Source organism: Ambystoma mexicanum, chromosome 9, assembly GCF_040938575.1.
Source record: "Ambystoma mexicanum isolate Mex_15411 chromosome 9, UKY_AmexF1_1, whole genome shotgun sequence".
Classification (NCBI taxonomy): Eukaryota; Metazoa; Chordata; class Amphibia; order Caudata; family Ambystomatidae; genus Ambystoma; species Ambystoma mexicanum.
Window position 1 is genome coordinate 189,764,202 of NC_090931.1, and position 23,256 is coordinate 189,787,457.

A 23,256-nucleotide genomic window follows, 5' to 3' on the forward strand; every position below is an offset into this window, starting at 1 on the left:
CAGCAACATTCAAGCTTGGATGGCCAAGCAGGGTTTATGTCTTAACAACGATAAAACTGAGCTCCTACACATTGGTTCCAAGGTGATACTTAACAAGCTAGGTCCCCAATACTCATTCTTCAATATCGATGGCAACAATATCAAAGTAGACAAGGAAGCCAAAACCCTAGGCTTCTATCTTGACTCCACCCTATCTCCACAAAGACAAACACCACCTCATCCTCAATGGCCTACACATGTAAAATCATAAATGCCTGTAGACCAGTCTTGTCTACAAGTAGCTGTATTACCCTTGCAAGAGCCCTTCTACTGTCCAAACTGGACCATTGTAATACTCTCTACCTTGGCACCACCAGAGAAAGATTCTTCGCTCCAAGTATTGCAAAACAATGCTCTCAGAACTGCCTTAAACATTCCTTGCTCCAATCATATCTCACAAATCCGACGCAACATCAATTGGCTCCCGATCCAACACAGGATTACCTTTTAGAATGCTTATGATATCTCACAAGTGCCTAAACAATTTAGCCCCCAAATACCTTTCTGTCAAAATCTCCAGCAAAGGGTCCACCAGACCCACCAGAACCAACTATGCCCACAGTCTCAAAATACCTAAATCCAAACTTCGCAAAGCTGGAGGAGCAAGCTTCCCGGTGCTTGCGGCCCAGTCCTGGAACAAGTTACCACCTGCTTTAAGGTCATATTCAGTGTTCCTTTCATTCCGGAACAAGGTCAAAACATGGCTGTTTTCACAACAAATTTGACCTCAACTTTGAACTATCGTGATTCTATGACCAAGCTGCCCTGTTAACCACGCCCTTAGCTTAGTTATGTATTAACAGGTGGTCTCCTTAGGCCATATTGCAAGATTGTCCTAAGCTGTTATACATTTTGTATGTTTTGCACATATCCTCATTTATTGTGCAAATTCTGTATATCTTTGTAACTATAACATTAAGTTCTGTTTAGTTCCGCTACTATTCTGTAACTATTGTACGACTTCATCCATTGTATATATTCCGTATATTTCTGTAACCAATATTGTATGTCATTCTAATGTTGTAACCTTATTGTAAGCAAAAGCTCCCAGATACCTTCAGGTTTGGTGTGCTATACAAGCAAATAAAACATTTATTTTGACATACATTTGTTGTAAAACATTAAATGTTTTTGGATTTGCAGTCATGGATGCGTTGTTTTCATGTAAATTCACTTAGGATACTTCATATGTTGTTGGATATATATATATTCAAAACAACTAAACTCAAATTCCCAAGTTGATAGATTGAAGTGTTCCTTAGCCCCAAATTATTGGGGTAGAGCCAAGCACAGGGTTGGGTACTGTTTTGAGATTCATTGGCAAAGAAAGAGTACTCATTGGTTGGACGGTGGGCATGAGCTGAAGGGGGCGGACGGCTGAATTACCCCATCAAATGCGCTACAAGTCTCCCTATAACTCACAATGTAGGGTGCAGAATTCCCAATAGTCAACCAGGATGCATTTTGCTTTGTGGTTAAAAGGCGTGGAGGGGACAGAGATTTTATCTTTTCAATACTATGGATTAAAAATGAGATTGGATCTAGACAAATATTAAATGCAACTGAAGTTTGCGCTCTTTGTAGAATGACAACAAAACGACACCCTTGAAAGGTGAACTCAAAATTATGACAGAGGCGAAGCCAGGATTGTCTAACTAGTGGGGGCTGATGCTAACGTAGTTGAGCCCACCACAGTGACGTGAACATCTGTAAAGGCCCACACAGTGCTGCTGAGTGGGCATTTACAGATTTTGAGCCGGCCTTGCCCGCTCAGGCCCTACCCTGACTATGCCTCTGTATTACGCCAAGACAACATCCAGACATAACATGGCGTCTGTCCCCTTTCCACTTCTCTGCACCGGATCCCTTCACTTACCAAATTGAGTCACACATGCGCTCACTCTTTCTATGCTACGGTGCCTATGCACGAGGCAGCCCCTGCTACTAGATGTTGCTATGCATGTTGCCCAAGATCTATACTGCGCCCATCACCACCTTAGTGGTCTTATGGTGCCTTGCCTTGTAGGAAAGGTGGCATAGTGTGTCCCTGCAAGACCTCGGTCTGTGAAACGGAAGTGTTGGGGAGGAGGTGATGGGGAAGGGAAAGTACACAATGGAATGACCAGAATCGGAGGGCAAAACCATTGGGATGAGTGGGAGAGGGTATGGTTGTCAAAGTAGCTGTGTATGGCATTTCTTTCAGTTTATCCTGAAGCACCCATCTGATGTGCACCCACTTCTGTCTCTCTTTCTAGTGCCCAGTGTCCCAGAAGGCAGTTCCTCTCCCTGAGGTGTTCAGGTAAGACTGTGGCTGCTGACCCCCTATTGTCTATGAATTTGAGAAATGTCTGATGAGAAAGAAAAATGTCATCAGACCTTGGGTCGCCAATCGTAGTTAAGACTACTGATGGATATTGTATCAATTTATATCTTGAGGATGAATATATCATGAGCTTAGTTTAACCAGAATATCAGCTATTCCAACTTTTGGTGAAAAGAAGATATCCCCACCAGATATTCTTATTTATAGAAGATTTTTTAATTCATCAATTTGAAAGAAGCAGAATTATTATGCCAATGCATTTTGGACCCATGCCTGGTCCTTCATCAGGGCGAATTTCTATAGTACAAAGAAAAAACATAAGCAAAAAAATCATAAACATAAAAATAGCATCATATGGAGTACTTATGTACACAGATCACCACAAGTTACGTGAATAGTTCTGCTCAAAAACGGAAAATACCTGGATATATGTGTGTCCTAGTCAATTGTTCATCACAGTGACGTATCTATTGTCTATGAACTCCCTTACGCCGGGGAGATGGGCTGATGGGCTGTAGTGTAACCCTTTCTCCCCTCTCCTGTCCTCCACCGCAGCTCTGAACATGTGAACGCTCTCTACAGATTCATCTGTTTTTTGTGTTTTAAACTTGGCTGTGGCTTGATTTATTCACTGAGTCTTACCTCTGTTCTCTGAGGTTCATTGCATGTAAGTGCTACCTACATAAAGCAAAACAGCAAACATTCAGAACTCCATGAGTTTGGGATTTACCTTCAAGTGGCCGTGAGGCCAACATGGAAACCAACTCGAAAAAGACCTGTCCTTGCTTGCTAGGCTTTTTGAGGTATTACTGCTAGTAATACTGCAAGTGGTAATTATCGTTAAGACATGTAATATTTGTGGTAAAATACCTATTGTGAGTTTGCTGCAGTAGATGTGCCAAAAATGTGATTTCCGAACGATCATTCTGACGGAATGCAATGTGCCCGCAAGAGAGCTCAGTGGGTTGAGCGCACGCTGCTGTAATCTACAATATCAAATAACTTTCATTGCTTACTAGGCATTTTGAGAGATTGCTGCTAAAAATACCGCAAGCGGTAATTATCATTACAACATGTGATATTTGTGGTAGAAAATACCTATTGGGAGTTTTCTGCAGTCGAGCAGTAGTCATGCCAAAAACGTGTCTTCTAAACGTCCATCGCGGCAGAATGCCATCTGCGAGAGCGTACTAGTCTGATCATTTTCTTTTAATACGAAATGATGCTGGTCAGTTTTTGAAGTTAGATCTGCTAGTCGGAGCTCGCATGCATAATGCTCCTCTCTGGAAAGTATAGTGCACCAATGCATCTGTGCTGGCTGGGTCCGACCAGCCTAGCCGCTGTGCTGTAGTTGGGCAACATGATAGTTCTAGAGTAACGCGCATTCCTGAAAACAGCCTGATGGAATACAAATTTCCAAGAGCCGGGGACTGCTCTTTCTAACTCTGGACACCTCTAAACGAATGCTCTATATAATTGTGTACCCCCAATGCCTGGGTTGATTTAGTGGCTCCTGGGAAAATACAATTCTACTTGCCAGAGAGTTTGATGTCTCATTTTATTGTCAGACTGGTTTCTAGTGATGGCTTCCTCTGACCGGAAGTTGTATAGGAGCTTTCTGGGACTAAGTTTCACCCCAGACAAAACATTTGGGTCCAGCCCTATTAGTCCATTTTGTTCTTTCTAGGAAATGCCCCAGGAGTTAAGGAGGGAGCTTATACATCAAAGGATAGCACTGCCAATACAATAGGGAGGTCACACACCAGGATGCTAATTACTGGAGACTTTTTGATGCGGGACAGACAGGAGAGCAGACGGAGAAGTGGCCCATCATTTTTGAATCTCTTAGGCAACACGCATTTCCTGGGCCCGCCTCCCCACTTCCTTCAGACAAAGCACTCTAGCCCTGGCCTTGCCGGACATGGACACTAATCACAGCGGCCAGGAATGGACCACTACTGAAAGCTTGCTGCGACATATTGACTTTATAAGTGGGTGAGGCGCCCCCTTTATTTGAGCCATCTTTGGAAATCGCATATTACACAGAATGACTGAATGGTCAGGCCATATACAAGGTGTCGTTTTTATAGTGCCAACAATAATGTTTCTAACAGAAACCCAATCCAAGGTGTGCCCCTTGATGTGTGAGGGGTCAGAGTTATGAGTATTTATAGTGTGAGGCGGTCATGGTATCAGTTTAAAAACCTTTATTATAACACTTTGTAGGGTTGGTGTAATCCTAGCCGGCCCTAACTCGAATGGGGTTGTTCCCTCAACTGATGCTTCTATGTGGTGCCCAGGTAGGGCTCTTGCAGCAAGTCAACATAGTTCAGAATGTCTCTGGGTTTCTCAGAGTTCCCTTCACCAAACTCTGACCCTTTTGTTTCCAAAGGAATATAGTTCCCAGGGGAACCAGCACCGGCCTGGATACGGCCACCTGTTCCTTGGCTTCCACAATCCATCCATCAACCGCAGCTTGCTCTGTTTGTCTGACAGAACCACACCTTTTATACCCTAACTGGGGGTTGAGTGTGTTTTGTCAATGTCAGGTGCCTGACCTTGCCTGACTCTATTAACGGGACAGCCTAGTGGTGGAGTGTAGTAGGCCTCTCCCAGCATCTTCCTCTTCACAGTGTTGTTCCTAGGGGTAATCTTTATAACTATCGGTCGCCTCTTCCTCGTCCCACCACATGTTGGAAATGGGGAAGGGGGCGATAGGGTGAGACTAAAAATACCCCATAAAGGCTGAGGGAGATTGTGCTGATGTACAATTAGGAAAGGGGGAAATACCATGTCTCGCCTTTAGCCATTCCCTTCCCAATCCCCCATGACCCTCCACTGAAGTGATCCTCCCTCGCTTGTCCACCCCCAGGGTCGGGCTCCAAAAGCGATGGCCCTTCCCTGGCCACCTGAATGGAAGATCCCATGAGAATACCTTCAGGTCTCTCACATAGCCGTGTTTTTTAACATACGTTCCAGGTCCATATCTTGCTTATCCTTGGGATCCCCTCTCCATCGGTTGAAGTCTCTGAACAGAATTGTAGCACAGTTAGGCTTGTGTAAAGGTAAAAGAAGATGACCTAAATTGTCATTAAATGAAGGCATCTCTATAGGAGCTCTGTAGACTAAAGTAACATTAACGCTCTTGTTGTCATTGGGTGTGATTTTGTTATGAATAATTTCACACCCTTCACATCATTTTGTTTTCATAGATTCCCAATTCCCTTTTACAGAGTATAGCCACACCTCCCCCAGTGCCTTCCAGATGATTTTTCCCAGAAAACCCGTAGCCTGGGGGTGTTGCCTGCTCAATTTTAGGTCTGTTTGTTATCTAAATCCATGTCTCAGTCAAACACATAATATCTATATTGTTCTCCACGATATGATGTGTATATCTATTGCGTGCATGGAGAGTGATAGCATATTTGGCTATTTTCAACAAATCTGTCTCTATAGCATTAGTACATGTCCTCCACACAGACATTTCCTCCCTGTCATACATGATATTAATACTGACAGACTCTACTGCTGTATTATGCTATGAAAGACTTTCTTCCAGCTTGCTAATATTATGAGGTAATGGTATTTGCTCCTCCCCACTAAGATTTGAGGTTATCCGTACCAGCCCATTATTAGCTGTGCGAGACTCGAGACAACAATCATCCTTCCTCTGTTCCAAGGGTTTACCCATCGTAGGCTGTGTAATAAATCCAACCTCCCCGCTGACGTTAGTTACAGGGTTAGGCATACCCGCGATATCCTGCTCTACATACATTGTGTCTATGTAATGCCATACTATGGCCTCACTGTGTAGTTTTTGGGCTGCCAGTAACATTGTTAGGGTCGGGTGTAGTCCCATTATCCAAATGTTCCACGGTGAACAGGGCACAGTGTTGGGAAGAATTTTCATGAATGTGCGAATTCCCTTTACCTTAGAGACCCCCAACAACTTTGCTGGATTTTAAAGACTTACTTGGAGAGACAGTGAGCCTTTTTCCCACTCTCTCGTGTATTTTGAATGTGTTTTACCCTTGTGTTTTCTTTGGTTATGGAGTTTTAGACAACTCCATAGGCATCAACTTTTCATTTGTGTCACACAGCACCCTCAGTGGAGTGACACAGGGAAGCCTTTTAGGCTACCGCAAGGTTTAAATTCCTTCTATGGGATAAACTACTGTTTCCCAGAGAAAGTAAAGTGAAATTGACTTTACTAGTCTTTTCAAATTCCTAGACCCAGCACACCCTATCTTACAATAGAGTGCTGGAGGGGTTACCTACTATCCCCGATGTCTACAAACTCATGTAGCAGTCAAATACTACCCTTTCCTCTCGAAATGGCTGGTGGCAGTGGTTTTACAACAAACTACCATGATTTTTCCTGACCACGAACACCAGTAGCGTTCTATCGCAGGAGCCATGTTTTTCAAGATGGTGTCTGAGCCCCCTTTGTTTAAACAGGTCACGGTCTTCTTTTTTTGCCATTTCTTTTTGGAAAGGTCCTTCTAGAGTTTCTCTGCGCGCCAACCCAGGTTTGGTCCCTTTGTTCCTTTGCCGGGCTTCACGACTGAAGACCACCTCTGGTGCCCGAGTGTCTGGGGTGGGCAGGAAGTGGGGTGGGCAGGAAGTGAGGGAGGTGCCCGAAACTCCCTGTGCTTAGTCTCCTAGGAGACCCAAATGCACTCTGGCGTGATTGGCTGGCTGACTCTCCAGCAAGAACAGCCACCCTGCTGAGTGAGTGGCAGCTAGGCTGGAATGAATGGGAGGAAACTGTATAAAAGGCGAGTATCTTCGCTTGGAAGGCAGAGTTGACCACTGGAATGAAAGAACCGAAGACGAGCTGGAAGAGGACGGCTGCTACAACTCCTGGACCATTGGTTTGCCTGGTGAAGCCCTGCTACAGGTCCGAATTGGTAAGTTCATCTCGACAGAGAAGCCCTTTGTCATGATCTCTGCTTCCAAAAGGTCAGGGTTTTCCCAACTCCCTTGGAAGCAGATCCATAACCCAGGTTCCGAGTGCCAACCAGTCCCAATTGGGACCTTTTGGACCCAGTCCTGGCGCCAGTGGCACCAGGCTCATAAATATGCCCAGTCCCAGCGCTGGAAGCGCCGGGCTCATAATGCTTGGGTGGACTTACCTTCAGCAGACCATGCTGCTTACTTGCCTGCCAGTTGAGCCTCTGATCCTCTTCTGTTTGGAACTACTTTTCCTGTTGGGTGGGGCTGGAGCCACTCCCTAGATTCAGAACACTGGAACTCTTCTGGAAGGCAGGAACTCTTTTCTTACCAGGAACTCTTTTCTTACTTGGGCGTGGCTGTGGAAGGAGACATCTAAGCACTACAGGAGGCTATTTAAACAACACCCGGTGGATGAATCTTGCTTTGCGTTATTCTGCAACCTCTGCAGCAGAACGCTCATCGTGTCTTCTGCATCCGGTCCTGGGCCTAAGGAAAAAGGCTTACCATCCTGAATCCAGTCTTCAGCAACACCTATAAAGACAAGAAAGAACAGGTTAGCATTCCGGCATCTGAAAGGCAAAGGCTTACCATCCTGAATCCAGTCTTCAGCAACACCTATAAAGACAAGAAAGAACAGGTTAGCATTCCGGCATCTGAAAGGCAAAGGCTTACCTACTCTTCGTGCGCTCCGGAGGCCTTCGGCGCTGCATCCCACATCTGAAAGACAAAACAAGGTGCGTTTAAAGACATTGGGGAACTTTAATACTCACGTGCCATTACTCCTTTCCACATCTAATCCAGTGGGTATTCCGGCACCCTGCAGCCGCTCCGAACTCGTACCTGCAAAATAAAAAGACAGTTAGAGCGCATAGTGAAGCAGGCAACAAGCGCTTACTTACGTGCTTCCAGGCGCTTCTATTCATCACACGGGCTCCATCTTCAACTCACTTCAGCCCGTCATCCGCCATCGCCGGAACCCTGCAAAACAAGAGACATCATTACTAAAGACTTTAAAGACATTTGAATGACTCGAAACTTACCGTTCGTGCAGTAAACGACGGACAGCAGTCCTCTGAAGTCAAGAGGCCTGCGCTACCTATCCAGTGAAGAAACTGGTTACAGCACCCTGCCCTGAGGCAGATGGAGAGCTCGGCATTCACTTACCTAAGGTGAGAGCGTTAACCTTTGGGGGTCTACAGGAGAGGAGAAGAGGAAAGAGATAGGGACACCCCAATAACCCCAGTTCATTAACCCCATATTTTCTATCTGCAGACATCTTACTCTACACGTCAGGCATACAGTGCACAGAGGTCCAGCCCAAAGAGCCAACCGGGTGCTACACATCACCTTTAAAGATACGGTAGTCGCCCAGTCAAGACCGGCGCCTCTGCGAGAATCAGGTGAGCGTTACACCCTTCAAGGATGACTTCTCCCTTTGAGTTCGTGGGACCAATCAACTCAAACCTTAAGCCACCTGGATACCATTCTCGGAGCTGCTTGTATTTTCCACAGAGTGCTGCAGGAAACAAAATAACCAGGGAGAGGGACACCAGTTTGTGTGCTTGACTACAGCTACTGGAATTGAAGATTTGCCATTTGCCAGCTTCTTGACCAGTCCCAGTGCAGTGCAGGAGTCCCCCGATGTCCTCTCTCTTGTCCCCACGACTGAGGCTCAGGAGCAGCGAGCTCTGCAGGAACTGCCAGGAACAGACGTCTTCAGCTGCGTCTTTTTCTTCATTGTAAGGTACTGTGAAAACCCGACCAAGAGAACGTGCCTCTCACTGCGAAGGTGCTTGAAACTTTGGCAACTTTCAGGCCTAGTCAGCTTGTGACCCAACATATGAATCTTTCTTTTACAAACTAGTTCTGAGAACTTTGGCAAAGACTTTTCCGTTTAACTACCAGAACTGCTCTATCCTATACAAAACTTTAGCCCATTGACTTTGGCCTAACCTATTGCATTAAATTGACTCCTCTGGTGAACTCATACTATTTGCATTGTCTAAGAATAATTGTATGCTTCTTTTTATTAACCTATGCCTTTTTGCTCCTACTTCAAAGTAGTTTAAATGCCTCAGATATTGTGAAGTACTGAAGTATATTTCTGTGTGATATAGATTGCCTCATTCTAGTGAATGTTTTATAACTGACTTTGAAGTGTTTTACCAAGAAACCTTGAGTGTAAGAGTCTATTTGAATACTTGTGATTGTAGACCTCTGTGTAACATCATTACAGCTCATGTGCCCCTCTTTAGATGAGCCTGGCTGCTCAGCAACACTACCAAAACTGTGTAGTACAGACTTCTACCAAAGGTTGATTTTGCTTACACCTGTGGTCCTAGTTGTGTGTAGTGGTCCCAAAGGGTACTGCAGACAAACTTTGCCTAACACACAGTATCCTGGTAAACTTCTCCCAGTGTTGACCAGTGTGGAATTAGAGACCAACTGTAAGCGTCCTAACAGACTTACGCAAACTTGCTAGTCCCTGATACGCTGGCTCTGACGCACCTGATTCAAGGGACTTGTAGCTCAGAGTGTAGGAACATTAACAACAGTGCAAAAAAAAGGTTTAAAAGTCAGTGTTAACAATGAATTACAGAGAATATAGAAAGCAAGTAGAAGTCAAGAATGAATTAAAAAGTGAATTTCCTAAAAATTGCAAATTAATTTTCTAAAGTATTGCGATCAGTGCAGGTTACAAATACATCAAATCTAGTCAGGATAAAATGCAATTAATATCAAATCTATATGTAAAAACCTAAATTCAGTGTGCTCACTCTGCAACAACTAGCACAAGTGTGGCTCCTGGCTGCTTAGTATAATCTAAGAGCACTTTGGGAACATAGTAATGGCTGCAGATCTTAATATTTGACCACTAGGACTGTGATAATTAGTTTTATGTTTGAATCCCTAAGTGCTGTGACGATTCGAGGGAATTTGTCTCTGCTCCCCAAGTGAGACTAGGCAGGTGAACCTGCTCCGCAACACTCTTCCTAGGCGTAGCGGCAAGTGAGGCCTCACCAGAAGAGACTCCCCTTAGGGGACAAGGACTCCCTTCATCAGTAAACATGATGGCATATATTGGTCTGTCAAACCCTGTTAATTATCAGAACTGGGCAGAAGAAGATAACAATGCTATTATTCAGAAGAAAGAGAAACTAACTCTTAAAGTGGCCAATCCACTGAGACGAGTGGATTGAAAGAGGAACACTTGTCAAGTATGAGGCAAAAAGGGATACGAGAAGCGAGAGAGGAAGGTGTCTTCAAGCACTGGAGGGCCCTGGTAACATGAACCTGGGAAGAGGTGCAGCTGCAGGAAGACTCGGAGCCCACAAAATCCAACATCTGCTGGGAAGCAGCAAGGCGAACGCTGAGTATCCAGCTTAACCAAGAGCCTGAAAAAGGATGAGCCTAATGGGTCTTGAGTATTGCTGGGTGCGTGAATGTGGGAGAATCGTGGTTGGCAGCCGGCTCGCACAACTATGCTGATAATGCCAAAGAGAAGCTGCAACAAACCGAGCAGCTACCCGTTGAGACTCTCAATAACCAAGAAGGAGGAGTGACAAGTGTATGCGAGAGGTCCTGAGGAAGTCATCCCAATAGTGCTGTGGAGAAACAAAACTGTCGCCAGGCCTGTAAGACCTTCGAAGAGGTTTCCGGGTGAGACTGAATGTAATGGGGGACAAGGGAGGCGATGAAAGTTCACGGACAAGTATTATACAACACGAATAACTTGTCTCCGTACTAAAGAAAAAAAGCCTGAAGATAAATCTATTGAATGTGAACTGTGATAAGACAAGAAGGAGAGCAATACCCCTCTCTGGCGGAGAATTGAATGGAAGTGGAATATTCTTGTTGAATGTGAACTGGGACAGTCAGTCTGAGAAGGAGAACAATATTGATCCCTGAAAGGCAGTAGAATGGAAATGTGCTGTCCTTGTTAAAACGGAACTGTGCAAAAACAAGAAAAGCAATAATAAATAGCCTCGAAAAGGGAGGTGAAGAAGAGTGAGAAAAGCTGAACATCAACATTAATGAACTCGAGTGTTTTGAATAAAAGACAGAAAGACACAGAAGAGGAGAGGTTGAGAGACCAAGCTGGGAGTAAGGCCTCCCCTTATAGATCTGCCTGCATGCACAGTTCCCCAATATCCTAATCTCCATGGAGAATTATATTCCTAGTATAAAGATGGGTAAACTTCAAGAAGTGTTAATTGACTATTCACCGGCATCTGCCACAAGTGCCGAATTAATTATTATTAATAATATCTTATAAAACGTTGTGGGGCCACCACTGCTCACGTTTGTTACGGCCGCAAAGAACAAATGAAAACTTTGATACACCCTCAGGAGTAACCTCCCTGTTGCACCAAAAGTCAAATCTAGCATAGGTACCTGGGGGTCTTCCAAGTACCCTCTATGCAGACGACTCTATGGTGGTAGCATGGACCCTAAAAGTCCTTAATCTCCAATAACTAAAGGACAAGATGAGCTAAACGCAAAGATTGGTCTGAGGACATGGGTCACCAGTAGCAAAAATTGATAGTCTGTGCTCATGGATTTCAAAAGGAAAAAAAGACAGCAGATTGCATAAGACGTATAATTTGATCGTTTTTAGTTTTCAACAGAAATTCTCAAGATGTATACAATGTTTAAAAAGAATCCATTTATCATTTTCACATAAACCAGTAATGAAAAGAAATATTTTTAAGAAGACAGTAGGTTTCTGTTTATTGGTACCGATCATTCACTCGCTGCCAAATGCAAGCATAGTTCTTGAACTGGCCTCTGAGGTGTTAAGGAAATCTGTTTGATGCCGCTGCTTGCCAGACCAGCTTTCCAGTCTGCATCTCAGACCTCCTCTTTGAAGTATCTTTTCCATTCCGCAAGTTTACATCCTTGCTAATTCCACGTTCATGCCACCCCTGCATCGCACAAGTGACTGAGGGGTCAGATTTAGCAGAGAAACATTGATACAGTTCTCCAGCCCTTTGAAGCCTTGCCTTGGTGTATCACCACCAGTGATATCAGGGGCAGATGTGTCGGCTGACCAAAGCCACACTTTGCGTATTGGTGTCCCACAGAAAGATAAGAAGAGTTGACTCCAACAACCACAGATCATGGGAGGTGAGTCTGACGACCGAGTAGCGTGGGTTGCCCTGTGGTTTCCGAAACTCCTGAACCTGGATGTGGAGGACCAGCCTACCTTTGCAGGTGGCAAACCCTAGGAGCAGGGAGATAATCCTGATCATGCCCAAGGAAAGGGTGGGGGGGGGCTTAGCATTCTTGCAGAGTTCAACCTCTTCCCGGGTCTGGCTTCTGAAATGATTGAACTAGGATTCAAGCAGAATGAGGAAAGAAAGAAGGGCTTTACAAGAAACGGTGCTAAGCCGGGACTTGTAAAGGTGCGCGTGCCCAGAAGGTCAAGGAATTACTTATTCTTGGACACAGAGCAGGCTCTGGCTTTGCTAGATTCCAATAGAAGGGGTCAAGTTTGGGGGCTTCCAGATGGACGTTTGTGAATCCCTTGGTATGTTTCCTCATCTAGGAAGTGCCTGTTGGGAGTTTGGAAATGAGATCAAGTTTTCTGTTACTCCTTTTTCTTGCCACAAATTTAGTGTTACAAAGTGGACGGTCAAAGTATGTTTGCATTTACTAATCTTTCTGGATAGACGAGGTCCAAGAAGGTGAAGCGAGATGATGGGCCCTCTATGAGAATGATGATTTTGGCTGTATTCCGAGCCGGGAAAGATGGGGCCGTGGGGCTTATCAACTCATCATTAGTGTCATTTTATATTTGTGCTCTTGAAAAGGCAATGATCATAAACTAACACTAAACCAGCGGATTGAGAGAAAGCCTTAACAATTTTGCTGGTACTAACCCTGTATGCCTTCAAATCAGTACATAAGCTATTTCCAGATAGAAAGAGCTGATGAAACACATCAAATACCCTTGGCTGCGTTCTGGAACTACTCTTTTGCCCCTGGTTCTTTCCCATTACCCTCAAGCACTCCCTTGTGCACCCTCTCCTAAAAAAGCGGTCCGCTGACACTTCCTGCCCGGCTAACTAGCGCCCTATCTCCACTACCTCCTTTTTGGGTAAACTCTTGGAGAAGTTGGTCATCTCCCAACTAATCCATCTCACTGAATCTGTTGACTGTCTCCATGACCACCGGTCTGGCTTCAGAGCAGTCAGAGGCACGGAAACTGCTCTCCTGAACACTGTGATGACTTGCTCTGGAACTTCGACTCCAACTCTCCTTCGGTTCTCATCCTCCTCGATCTGTCCTCTGCTTTTGACACGGCCTATCACTTCACCCTCATAAATTGGCTCCAAGATACCCTGGGCATAACAGACAGGGCACTGGACTGGTTGACCTCTTTCCTCTTGATTCGGCCCTCTCAAGTGCAACTGGGCCCTTTTCTCTCCGCTATCTCACCCTCTACTTGCAGCGTCCCCCAGGGCTATATCCTCTTGCGGTGGCTTTTCAACATTTACCTTGCCCCTCTTGCCCATCTGATCTTCATCAGCTCTCCTCATTTCCAGTGCTATGCTAACGACACACATCTTTCCTCCATGCTTCCCTCTTCCTCCTCTCCTTCCTCTCTCATCCCTGACTGTCTAATTCCTATCCAGGCAGGGTGTGCTAATAACTATCTCTGCCTTAATGCCAGTAAGACTGAGATCCTTCTCATTGGGACTCCTGCCCCCTCCTGCCCTCCATCTCTCTGGCCAAACCTCCTTAAGCCCCCCACCCTCTTGTGGGGCTAAAAACCTGTGTGTCATCTTTGACTCCTCTCCTTCTCACCCCACATCGCTGACCTTGCCAAGTAGGCCCTCTTTCAGCTCCACCTCCTCAGAGGCATTCTCCCCTTCCTCACCTCCCCCTCCGCCCCCCCCAGAAGCTCACTGCCTCCAGAGCTGTGGTTCTTTCCAGGCTGCATTATTGCAACAGCCTCTTTCTTAACCTTACTCTTTCCTCTCTCCGCCCTCTTCAACTAATCCAGAATAGGACTGCTAGACTTCTCCTTGGCCTAAAATCTCTCCGCCGGCTCCCAGTGGTTGCAAGGATCAAATTCAAGACCCTCTGCATCATCCACAATGCTTTCTGGGGCTGGGCACCTCGCTCCATCCATCTCCTTCTCCGTAAATGCCTCCCTGCTAGAGCCCTTCGGTGCTCTAGCTACAGCTCTCTGCAGATCAGATGATTCTCCAAGCAGAGAATGGGGGGGTAGATCTTTCTTCGACAGATGCTTCCCTCTGGAATTGTCTCCCTGCCCCTCTCCGACTTGAGCTGGATCTCCTTAAGTTCTGGAAACTTCTCAATACCTTCCTTTTTTCTCTTCCTCCTTCCCTCTCCCCCTCCCTTGCTAGCTTCCACCTGCTACTGCGACTGGTTGCCTGTGACCCTTATGAGTCCTGTGAGGCCAGGCCTTCCTTCGACCAGTCTTCCCCTGCACCCCTTTATGAGCACTTGCCCTCTGGCTCCCTTCCCTGACTAGTCACTGGGTCTGGTCCATCCGCGCCCTTTCACTATTTGCCCCTACACTTTACTTCCATGGCACTCGCCCCTTTGGGCTCCCCCTGGCACTTGCCCATCCCATGGGGCCCTGTCCCTCCTGTGCTTCTCCCTCAACCATCCCTTGCAATGACATTCCCCCTCCCCCCTCATATTACTGCACTAGCACAATCCGAATGTCACAAAGCCTAAGTAGGACTGTTATTGTTGTTTACTCTTCTGCCTTACCCCCCCATGCCCGCTCCCCTTTGTATATTGTGGCACCTGGAAATACTTTTTGCTGTATAGGCGCCATACATATGCTCAATAAATAAATAATATATAGTTTGTTGTGGGGCTGGCTCTTGGTACTGGGAACTATGGCGCAAGTAAGTGCGGATACTTGTTTTTAGACACACTGCTGCAAAGGCCTTAGGACATTGCTGTTGTCGTAGTTGTGTTTTATGAACCATTGCTGTGTGTCCATGAAGTGCGTTCCTGATGGCTTGTGCGTTTTCTCTGAAATTTTCCCACATACTCTGCACCTACCGGGATCTCCATACCCAAAACAGACTGTGGCCAGAGGAGTTCGAGCCGAATCATCGGAGGGGTCGCTGCCAGCCTGGGGAAGTGGCCCTGGCAGGTCAGCCTTCACTACACAAATGGCCGTCAGTCTTCCCACGTCTGCGGGGGGACCATCATTGCTAACCAATGGGTGCTCACTGCAGCCCACTGCCTGTTCGAGTAAGTGAAGGTTGCGCAAGTGCATGCGGAAATCACTGATTGCACTAGGGAATGAGACCATACACGCTACAGCTCAAACGTTCATTCCATCTGACTGATTCAATATGATCGAATTACCCACCCGGGGAGGTTGGGTTGCCAAGTGACTCTGTCATAAGGGACTCCGTCAACCACTTGTGGGCTTTAATTTTACCCCCATTTTGCTTCAGTCCATTTTGTTCAATTGAAGTGACCCAGCACTACAACTCCCAGAAGGCAATTGATAAAAGTGGAGTACTGGGACAAGAGGTCCCTTCTGATATGGAGTCGTCTGGCAACCGTGCGGATGTGGGGGGGGGGGGGTGCACTGAACGCCACCTTGTTTGACTTCTGTGTTGGCCATCTGGACTGATAAGTCAGGACATGGAGGTTTCAATTTCATTGGCTAGCATAATGACGTGGTTGTGAGCAGAGTCGGTCTTAGGGGGTGTGAGCCAGGGTGACCGCCCGGGGTGCCACACCCCCCAGGGCGTCATTAGCCCCCCGCCACGCCAGCTGGAAGGAGTCTTTCAAGGGCTCCCCCGAGCTGGCGTTGTGGGAGAAGGCACGGCAGGCGGCCTTTTGCTGTAAAATGTGCCCGTGGCGGCAGGTGCATTTAAATGCGCCCCTCCGCCACAGGCACTTTCCAAAGGCACCATTAGCCCCTCACCACTCCAGCTCGGGCGAGTCTTTCAAGTGCTCCCCCGAGTTGGCGTGGTGGCAGAAGGTGTGGCAGGCGCCGCATTGTCATTGAATGCACCTGCGGCACCGGGTTCATTCATTGATGATGGGGTACTGACGCACCCCATTTAACCTCTTCGCTGGAGCGAGGAGGTTAAAAAAAATAGTGCCCCATCCTGGCCCCGCCCACTTCCATCCCACCCCCTGTTAACCAGGGGCGGGCGAATGGTGAGGGGGGGATGCCAATTCGCCCAGGGCGCTGCTGCCCTAAAGGCCGGCCCTGGTTGTCAGTAATGGCTTCAGAAGCCTCAATACTTGTGGAAAGAGCCAACATTTAATGGCGAGTTTAAATATGGCAGTTGACAAGCATGCATGTTCAACCCATTATCTGCCTATAGAAGCTGAGGCTCAAGGCAGCGTGTACCCCGGCCATACGATATGGAGCCGTGCGAGAACTAGGGTGCACTGGTGCCTACGATTTAAAGTAAAGGGGTTTTGAAGGTGGGCCCGCTTGATCGGTTACCCTTTAAAGGCGGGGTTTGAAGGCCATACTTTTACAAGAGGATAGGATGACATTTAATCACCTTAAGGTCCATGCTACATCTGCTTAAGGCATTGGGGTTTCATGCAGGAAGCTTCAGATTAAGGTAATATGTATAACATTCTCTGATAACAGATGGGGGGTGGGGTCTAGAGCCCCCTGGTTACGGGCAGTCTTCCTGGACCATAACCCTCCTTTGTGGCATTGAGGCACATCTGATCGACCATCATCTTCCAATGGCATTTTAAAACCCAGCACAAACCATTCAAGGGGTGCAGGGATTTCCTTTGATTGGGGAGCATGTTCTTTGCACCTCTTGAACAGGTTTTGGGGTTCGTGCCTGAAGTCCTTAAAGGCATATAGTACGTTTGTGACGCTTCTTTGCTTAAATAAAGCGGTTTCTTTATTTCCTGGCACAGAAACAGCCAATACACCCCAGAGCGTTGGAGGGTTTACGTTGGGACGGTCAGCCAATACGACCTTCACAATCCATCGTTGGTCTCCAAAATTATTGTCAATATAGATTACAGCGACAGCACGGATGACCATGATACAGCGCTGTTTAAGCTCAAGGACCCCATCACGTACACAGGTGAGCGCTCTTTGACCACTGTCCTCCCTCCTTACCAGTTGGGCCATTTCATGGGCACTGAACAGATCTTCTGACCAAGCCTTGTTTTCTTCTACCTGTGCAGCAAATGTACAGCCGGCTTGTCTTCCCATGACTGACCAGATCTTTCCGCCATCAACTACCTGCTGGATCAGTGGCTTTGGTAAAACCAACCCGGATACAGGTAAGAAGAGATGTTGTTCGTAATCTTACGTCAATTTGTTTTTGGACTATGTTGCGCTGCTCCAATACATGACCCCATTTAAGAAGGCACTAGCTTAAGTAAGTCATGTTTTATACAAGAATAGTTGTGTCCTCTACTCCCTATCCAATACGCCCTACGGTTGAACTGTTAATACCCAAGAGGTTAGTTTTGTGGAATATCTGTGATGCTTCCCAAGGGGGATTCTTCCATACCAAGAAGGAAATTGATGATTGGGGCTATGTATGTTTCACTTCTAGAACATTCATCGAACCAACATGTCTGTAGGTGTAATGCCTGGCACAGCCTGAAAATGTCTGGCGTGTTTGAGCGCTAAGCCTATGTTTAATTTCTTTGATATGGGTCTCTGAGAAGATCCAGGTACATCTCAAATATCTGATTGCCCCGTCTGCACCGAAGTCTGGCAATGCTGTTAGCTCATCATTTAGTAAGGTACACAATCCTCAGAGGTCTCTCGGTGCTAAACTGATCATGGTTCATGGGATATTGCCACTTTATTTGGGTAAGAAACCGGTTTGGCCAGCTCTCCAGAATACAAAGGAATTGTGATGGATCTTAGTCCCTTGGGTATGTTATCCAGAGCAGGGGGGAATGAGCAGTGTGTATCCAGCAGCTCTCTTTTAAGAGTGTCTCATCATACGGCACAGACCACTTGAGAGGAGTGAGCAGCCAAGGTAAAATGTTTGATGTTTTTCCAGAAGAAAATGGGGTCGGTTTGGTGGGCAGTGTGACCTAATCGTAGTGGTTTGGATAGGATCCTATGACCTACCATCAACCTCTGCAGGTGTCGTAGAGCAAATCAATGTGGTTTGAGGTCTTTGCTCCAGCTGGAAGCTGGGCTGTGGCATTTGGATTTAGGGGGAAGTCATTAATAGTTACCCGTAAAGGGAGCTGGCACAATCCAACTGCAGCATGTGAATTCGGGGGTGGCAAGCATCAATCTAGAAATTGCCAGCAATCCTTTGGTGGCTCTCTGGGTCTTCCATTTGGCTCCTTTGAAGTTGAGTGTCACAGATAAGACATTGTCCGTTTGGAGAAGAGCGCAGCTGTGTTCGGCTACTCTGTACAGAGGAGTCTTCGAATTCCATGCAAGAAATCTTGGGAGAGCTGACTAGAGAGGGGCCACTTTCCGCATGGGGTGAGATTTCCATAATGATGATCTTTAGCTTAAGATGTGGGGATCTGCGCAGCTTACTTCTGTGGGTACTATAGATTCCCCAAAGGGTTCTCTGAAGAAGCGGTCCTTGAACGCACATCTGTATACGATGGTCTTCTTTCGAGTTTCCCAGAGGTCAATGGATTCTTCTAGGGTTCATCTCATACGTGGGTAGATTTACAAATAATTTGAATGTGGAAAGATTAGCTGACTATCGAAGCTGGAGATGCCCAGCGCCTTTCCACGTGACAAAGTAAATGTATCTAGTGTTCCAAATTAAAGATGCTGCCGAATAAACATATTAAGCAATTTTGAGGCACTTCCTAATCGGAGTAGCTCATCGTCACTCGGCGACTAATGCGGATCTATCACTGCACAGGTGGTAGAACCTTCTTTCAACTTGGCCTCCTAATGGGGCAGCATCCACCAGAAAGATGGACATAATGAGGCTATTTGGTGACATTGTATTCCTTGGACAAAGAGCCAACAAAATCTAGTAGATCCGTTTGGCTGTCATTAGGGGCTCTGTAAATGCATATTTTGATCTACTAATGATGATGACATGAATTTAACAAAGGGAGAAGGAAGATGGTCACCTACATTAGTGCCACAGACCACAGGGGTCCCTTCAGATGTGTGGGAGCACGCTTAACTAGCAAACACATCATCCCTTTAAGGATCCTCTGTGGACGAAGAGCTAGTTGCTCTGACCTCCATTTAACCTGCAGGTCACAGGTTCAAATCATGATGGGGGTCCTTCAAAGCTTGATCAAATTAAACTAATTTAGTTGGGGGGGGGGGGGGACACTTCACTGTAAAATTGATATATTATAGTTAGCAAGCACTTTATAAAAGCCATTTATTTTGGGACCAGGAGGTTGTTTTAATATGTCAGAAGCCATGATAATCGAGGCCTTGCGGGGGTCTGTGACTTCTGGCTCTCTGGGTGTTTTGGACTACAACTCCCATCAGCTCTTGCCATACTAGTCAGTTTTGAAGTATCACAGGGGGGTTTAGGCCAGAACTGTCTGGCAAGCTGCAGGTTGCAGATCCCCTAGTCTAGGGAGCAGGCGTGCACTGAACCCACACTCCTTATGTAGAGCTATGGAAAGGTTTGATTTTGCTGTTTGTAAAAGCTGAAGAAAGAAGCATGGCTTCAATGATAACAGAATTGTTGTAATCCTTTCATTCCCCCCCCCCCTTGGTTAGAGGATACATCCCCCTTTCTGATGGAGACGTCAGTGCAGCTGATTGACACAGATGTGTGCAACCGACAACGGATTTACAATGGAGCAATAACGAGCCGCATGATGTGCGCGGGACACCTTCAAGGGGGCCGGGACACCTGCCAGGTAATGATTTCAGTTGGGCTCCTCTCTCTGGGACTTTCCTGGGCAACTAAGTGGCACCGATCTGTTGGTGAACCCTTACCATTTATTTAAATTGTATTAATGAATACCGACTTCAGGTACTCTCCAGTTAACGAGGTACGAATCTAACACATCAAGGGATTTGAAAAGGAATTTCAAGTTATTGTAAAGCAATTTAAGAGCTGGACCCACAAAGCTGATGACCTAACTAGAAGGAGCAAAACATACAACACACAGGCTTGATATGTCTTCATTGGCGTCCCACAGAAGCCGCTCGACTCCACTTTCCCAAGCACTTTGACTGCTAACTCGCCGTCCCTGTTGTATCTCGTGCTCTATTCAGCAAAGAGGCACTCAAAACCTCCATTTTAAGAGGCCTTAAACCAGGGTTGTTCAACCCTGGTCCTCAAGGGCTAGATTCCTGATGGCTTTCCAGGCTATCCCAAATCAATATTCATGAGGAAACCTAGGCATACATTTAGAATCATTGTATGTAAATGTTTCTCATGAATATTAAGGCGGGGTATCCTGAAAACCCAGCATGGATCTGACCCTCCAGGCCCGGAGATGGACAACCCTGCCTTAAACCTTGAATCCACTCTGCTCCCTTTCTCTGCTATGCTGTGCTCCATCCCTGGTCTCCCGAAAGGACCCAAGCCCTTAGTCTTTTAGAATTCTCGGATAGAGGCATCGAGCTCCATAGGTTTATTGGCCCCCTACCTTTCATAACCTGTTTAGAACTCCTATTTCCTGAAGGCAGGCTTAACGGGTCCGTTTATTTTCAGGGCTATGCACAGCCCACATGTTCTGCTTAATCCAGCGTCCACACGTCCTCACACAACACGTGTGAGTGGCCTCGCCCTCTTCAATCTTCACATCCGCTTTCCAAGCACTGGCTGTGAAGGATGGAAGGTGGCAGTTAAGGTAGACCATCTGTTAAGAGGTCAAGGAACCACAGGTACAAAAGGAAACCTCTTTATTCACTTAGTTGCAGCGAACAGGTAAATCGGGTCCTAATAGTAGCACAAGATACACAGTAGGAAGGGACATCCAGCGGCACAACCTGTCACTCAGCCAGCCTCTCTCCAACTGTCAGACCTACAATAGTATCCCCACTTTACTTCACCGAAAAAACTTCTTTGTGCATTTACTACTTTGTGCATTTACTACTTTGTGCATTTACTTCTTACATTTTACTTTGTCTTCATCTTCATGTTGTAGGGCAGCAAATCATATGGTAAGGTTACCTGTAAGGTTAAGGTTGGGGTCAAGCGGGTGTTCAGGGAAGAATATGGGGGGGGGGAATACAGCGGGCCTCTCCATGTAATGTCAAAAGTGACAAAGTGAATGCATGGCAAAGTCAATGCAGATGAAGTGAAGACCTACATCCACCTAAAACACTCAGCAGATCAGCACCAGCGCAACATTCCATACTCTGAACACTCATGACCTCATTCGTGCCGGCAGGGAAGACAGAGTAGATGGAAAGCACATCCCTGCAGAGGAGCAACCAGGATGTTCCACCATAGAGTGGCCTCTCTGTTACTTTCACCCCAAGCTCTTCAGAGCATGCCTACAGCTGTGCCAGGATTGTATGGTGCCCTTCCCCTCATTGCTGTTGCTGCCTAACACTGCACGCCCTCTTCCACAATAGCCAATCCTACAAATCCTCCACATCGCCACCGGAACAAGACGAAGGCTGATATTTACTACTGCTCCGTACCTCGGATAAAGAAATTAGCAGGCTAGCCAAATATTAGCTTATTAGGGCCCTTCCTTATAGGGAAGAAGGATTCAGACTTGTTAGGCCATCATTAGTCACTCAGGCCACACTGTGCCATTCCTTTGCCCCCGGAAGCTTGGTGTAGTCCTGCTGTCTTAGCAGCTCAGACCCACCGATGTGTTCACATATTCAAAAGTGCAACGGACTGGCAAAGTTGTCCAACGTGTTAATGGTACATGTATCCCATATTCTGACAGACGGCCTTGAGATAATGACTGCGTTTCCAGTCCAGTAACGCTAGCCCAGGCCTTTATTGGTCCCTTAGGAACTTGGTGCTAAGGGCTTGGTGGGTTTCCTAGAACATATTGCAGATTTCACTGTAATGGCTCATACATGCAAGTACATGAACATCTGACACAGCATAGCTAAGTAATTGGTATGGAGTACAACCACGTGTGTGTCACATCTCTAGCGTCCCACTCAGATGCCAAACCCTCTTATGTCTGCCCAGACTAGCTAGCTAGACCTGAGGGATGCCTGGCAGGGCCATCTGCTCCATTCGAGCATCAGCCAGACTTGCAGATAACAGGCCTTGGATTGCAGTAGATGTTTGCAGATCCTGACTGCTAACTTGAATTTGAGGATCATAGGGATCCAGCGGGGCTCAAGGAGACCTGGCTGCTGTGCTCAAGCAGTCCCGTTCTCCGCAAGCTGGAGCCTCAAATTCAAACCCTCAAGAAGCTCTGTAAATAAGGTGTTTATGGAGTGTAAACGCCATCCAATCATCCATCTTCCTGTAACGTAACCATCGACTCTCCAGCAATCGTCTCGACAACTACTTTATTTCTGCCGGAGAATTGTTCAAAGCCATTACCCAGGCCTTACCCTCAAATATAACTTAGAATAACCTCTATAAAAAAACAAGCCGCCGCTCATGGTGGGCTCTATCAAGCATCACTCATCCACAAATATGCTAGAAGAGTAGTTCTACCAGTAAGTGAACCTACTCCTGAAATGGGCAGGAGACTTCTCGATGAGGGACTTATCGAAATCTTCTCACGTCCCTGTCCCTGTTCTTGTTCGGAGATGTTGTTGAGATTAGGCCATGAATGGGGAGGCGTTTATAAAATTATTTCCAGGAAATGTCTAAACCTTTAGCTATAAAGGCAAGAGTTGGGAGTCCATATCGTGAGCCAAAGCAAGTGGTTTTGGGTACCCCGTCAGGTATTTAATTTTTTTAGAGCTGGTGAAAGAGGTAATGTCTGACATTCTTGCGTCAACTACCAATGATTACTTTTAAGGCACCAGCTATTTTTCAAAATAAGAGAATGATAGTTTCACTCCTGTGTGAGAAAGGACTCTGGTAGCCACA

At 46.3% G+C, this 23,256-nt stretch overlaps 1 protein-coding gene across 1 annotated transcript in view; it reads left to right on the forward strand.

Moving 5' to 3' along the window:
* Positions 1–23,256, forward strand: part of TMPRSS13 (transmembrane serine protease 13) — a 177,629-nt gene that overhangs the window by 135,911 nt on the left and 18,462 nt on the right. The window contains exons 7-11 of the mRNA XM_069614461.1: positions 2,295–2,338; positions 15,391–15,562; positions 17,222–17,394; positions 17,498–17,596; positions 20,001–20,143. Coding sequence (XP_069470562.1) covers positions 2,295–2,338; positions 15,391–15,562; positions 17,222–17,394; positions 17,498–17,596; positions 20,001–20,143 — 631 coding nt within the window. The remainder of the gene's footprint in view (positions 1–2,294; positions 2,339–15,390; positions 15,563–17,221; positions 17,395–17,497; positions 17,597–20,000; positions 20,144–23,256) is intronic.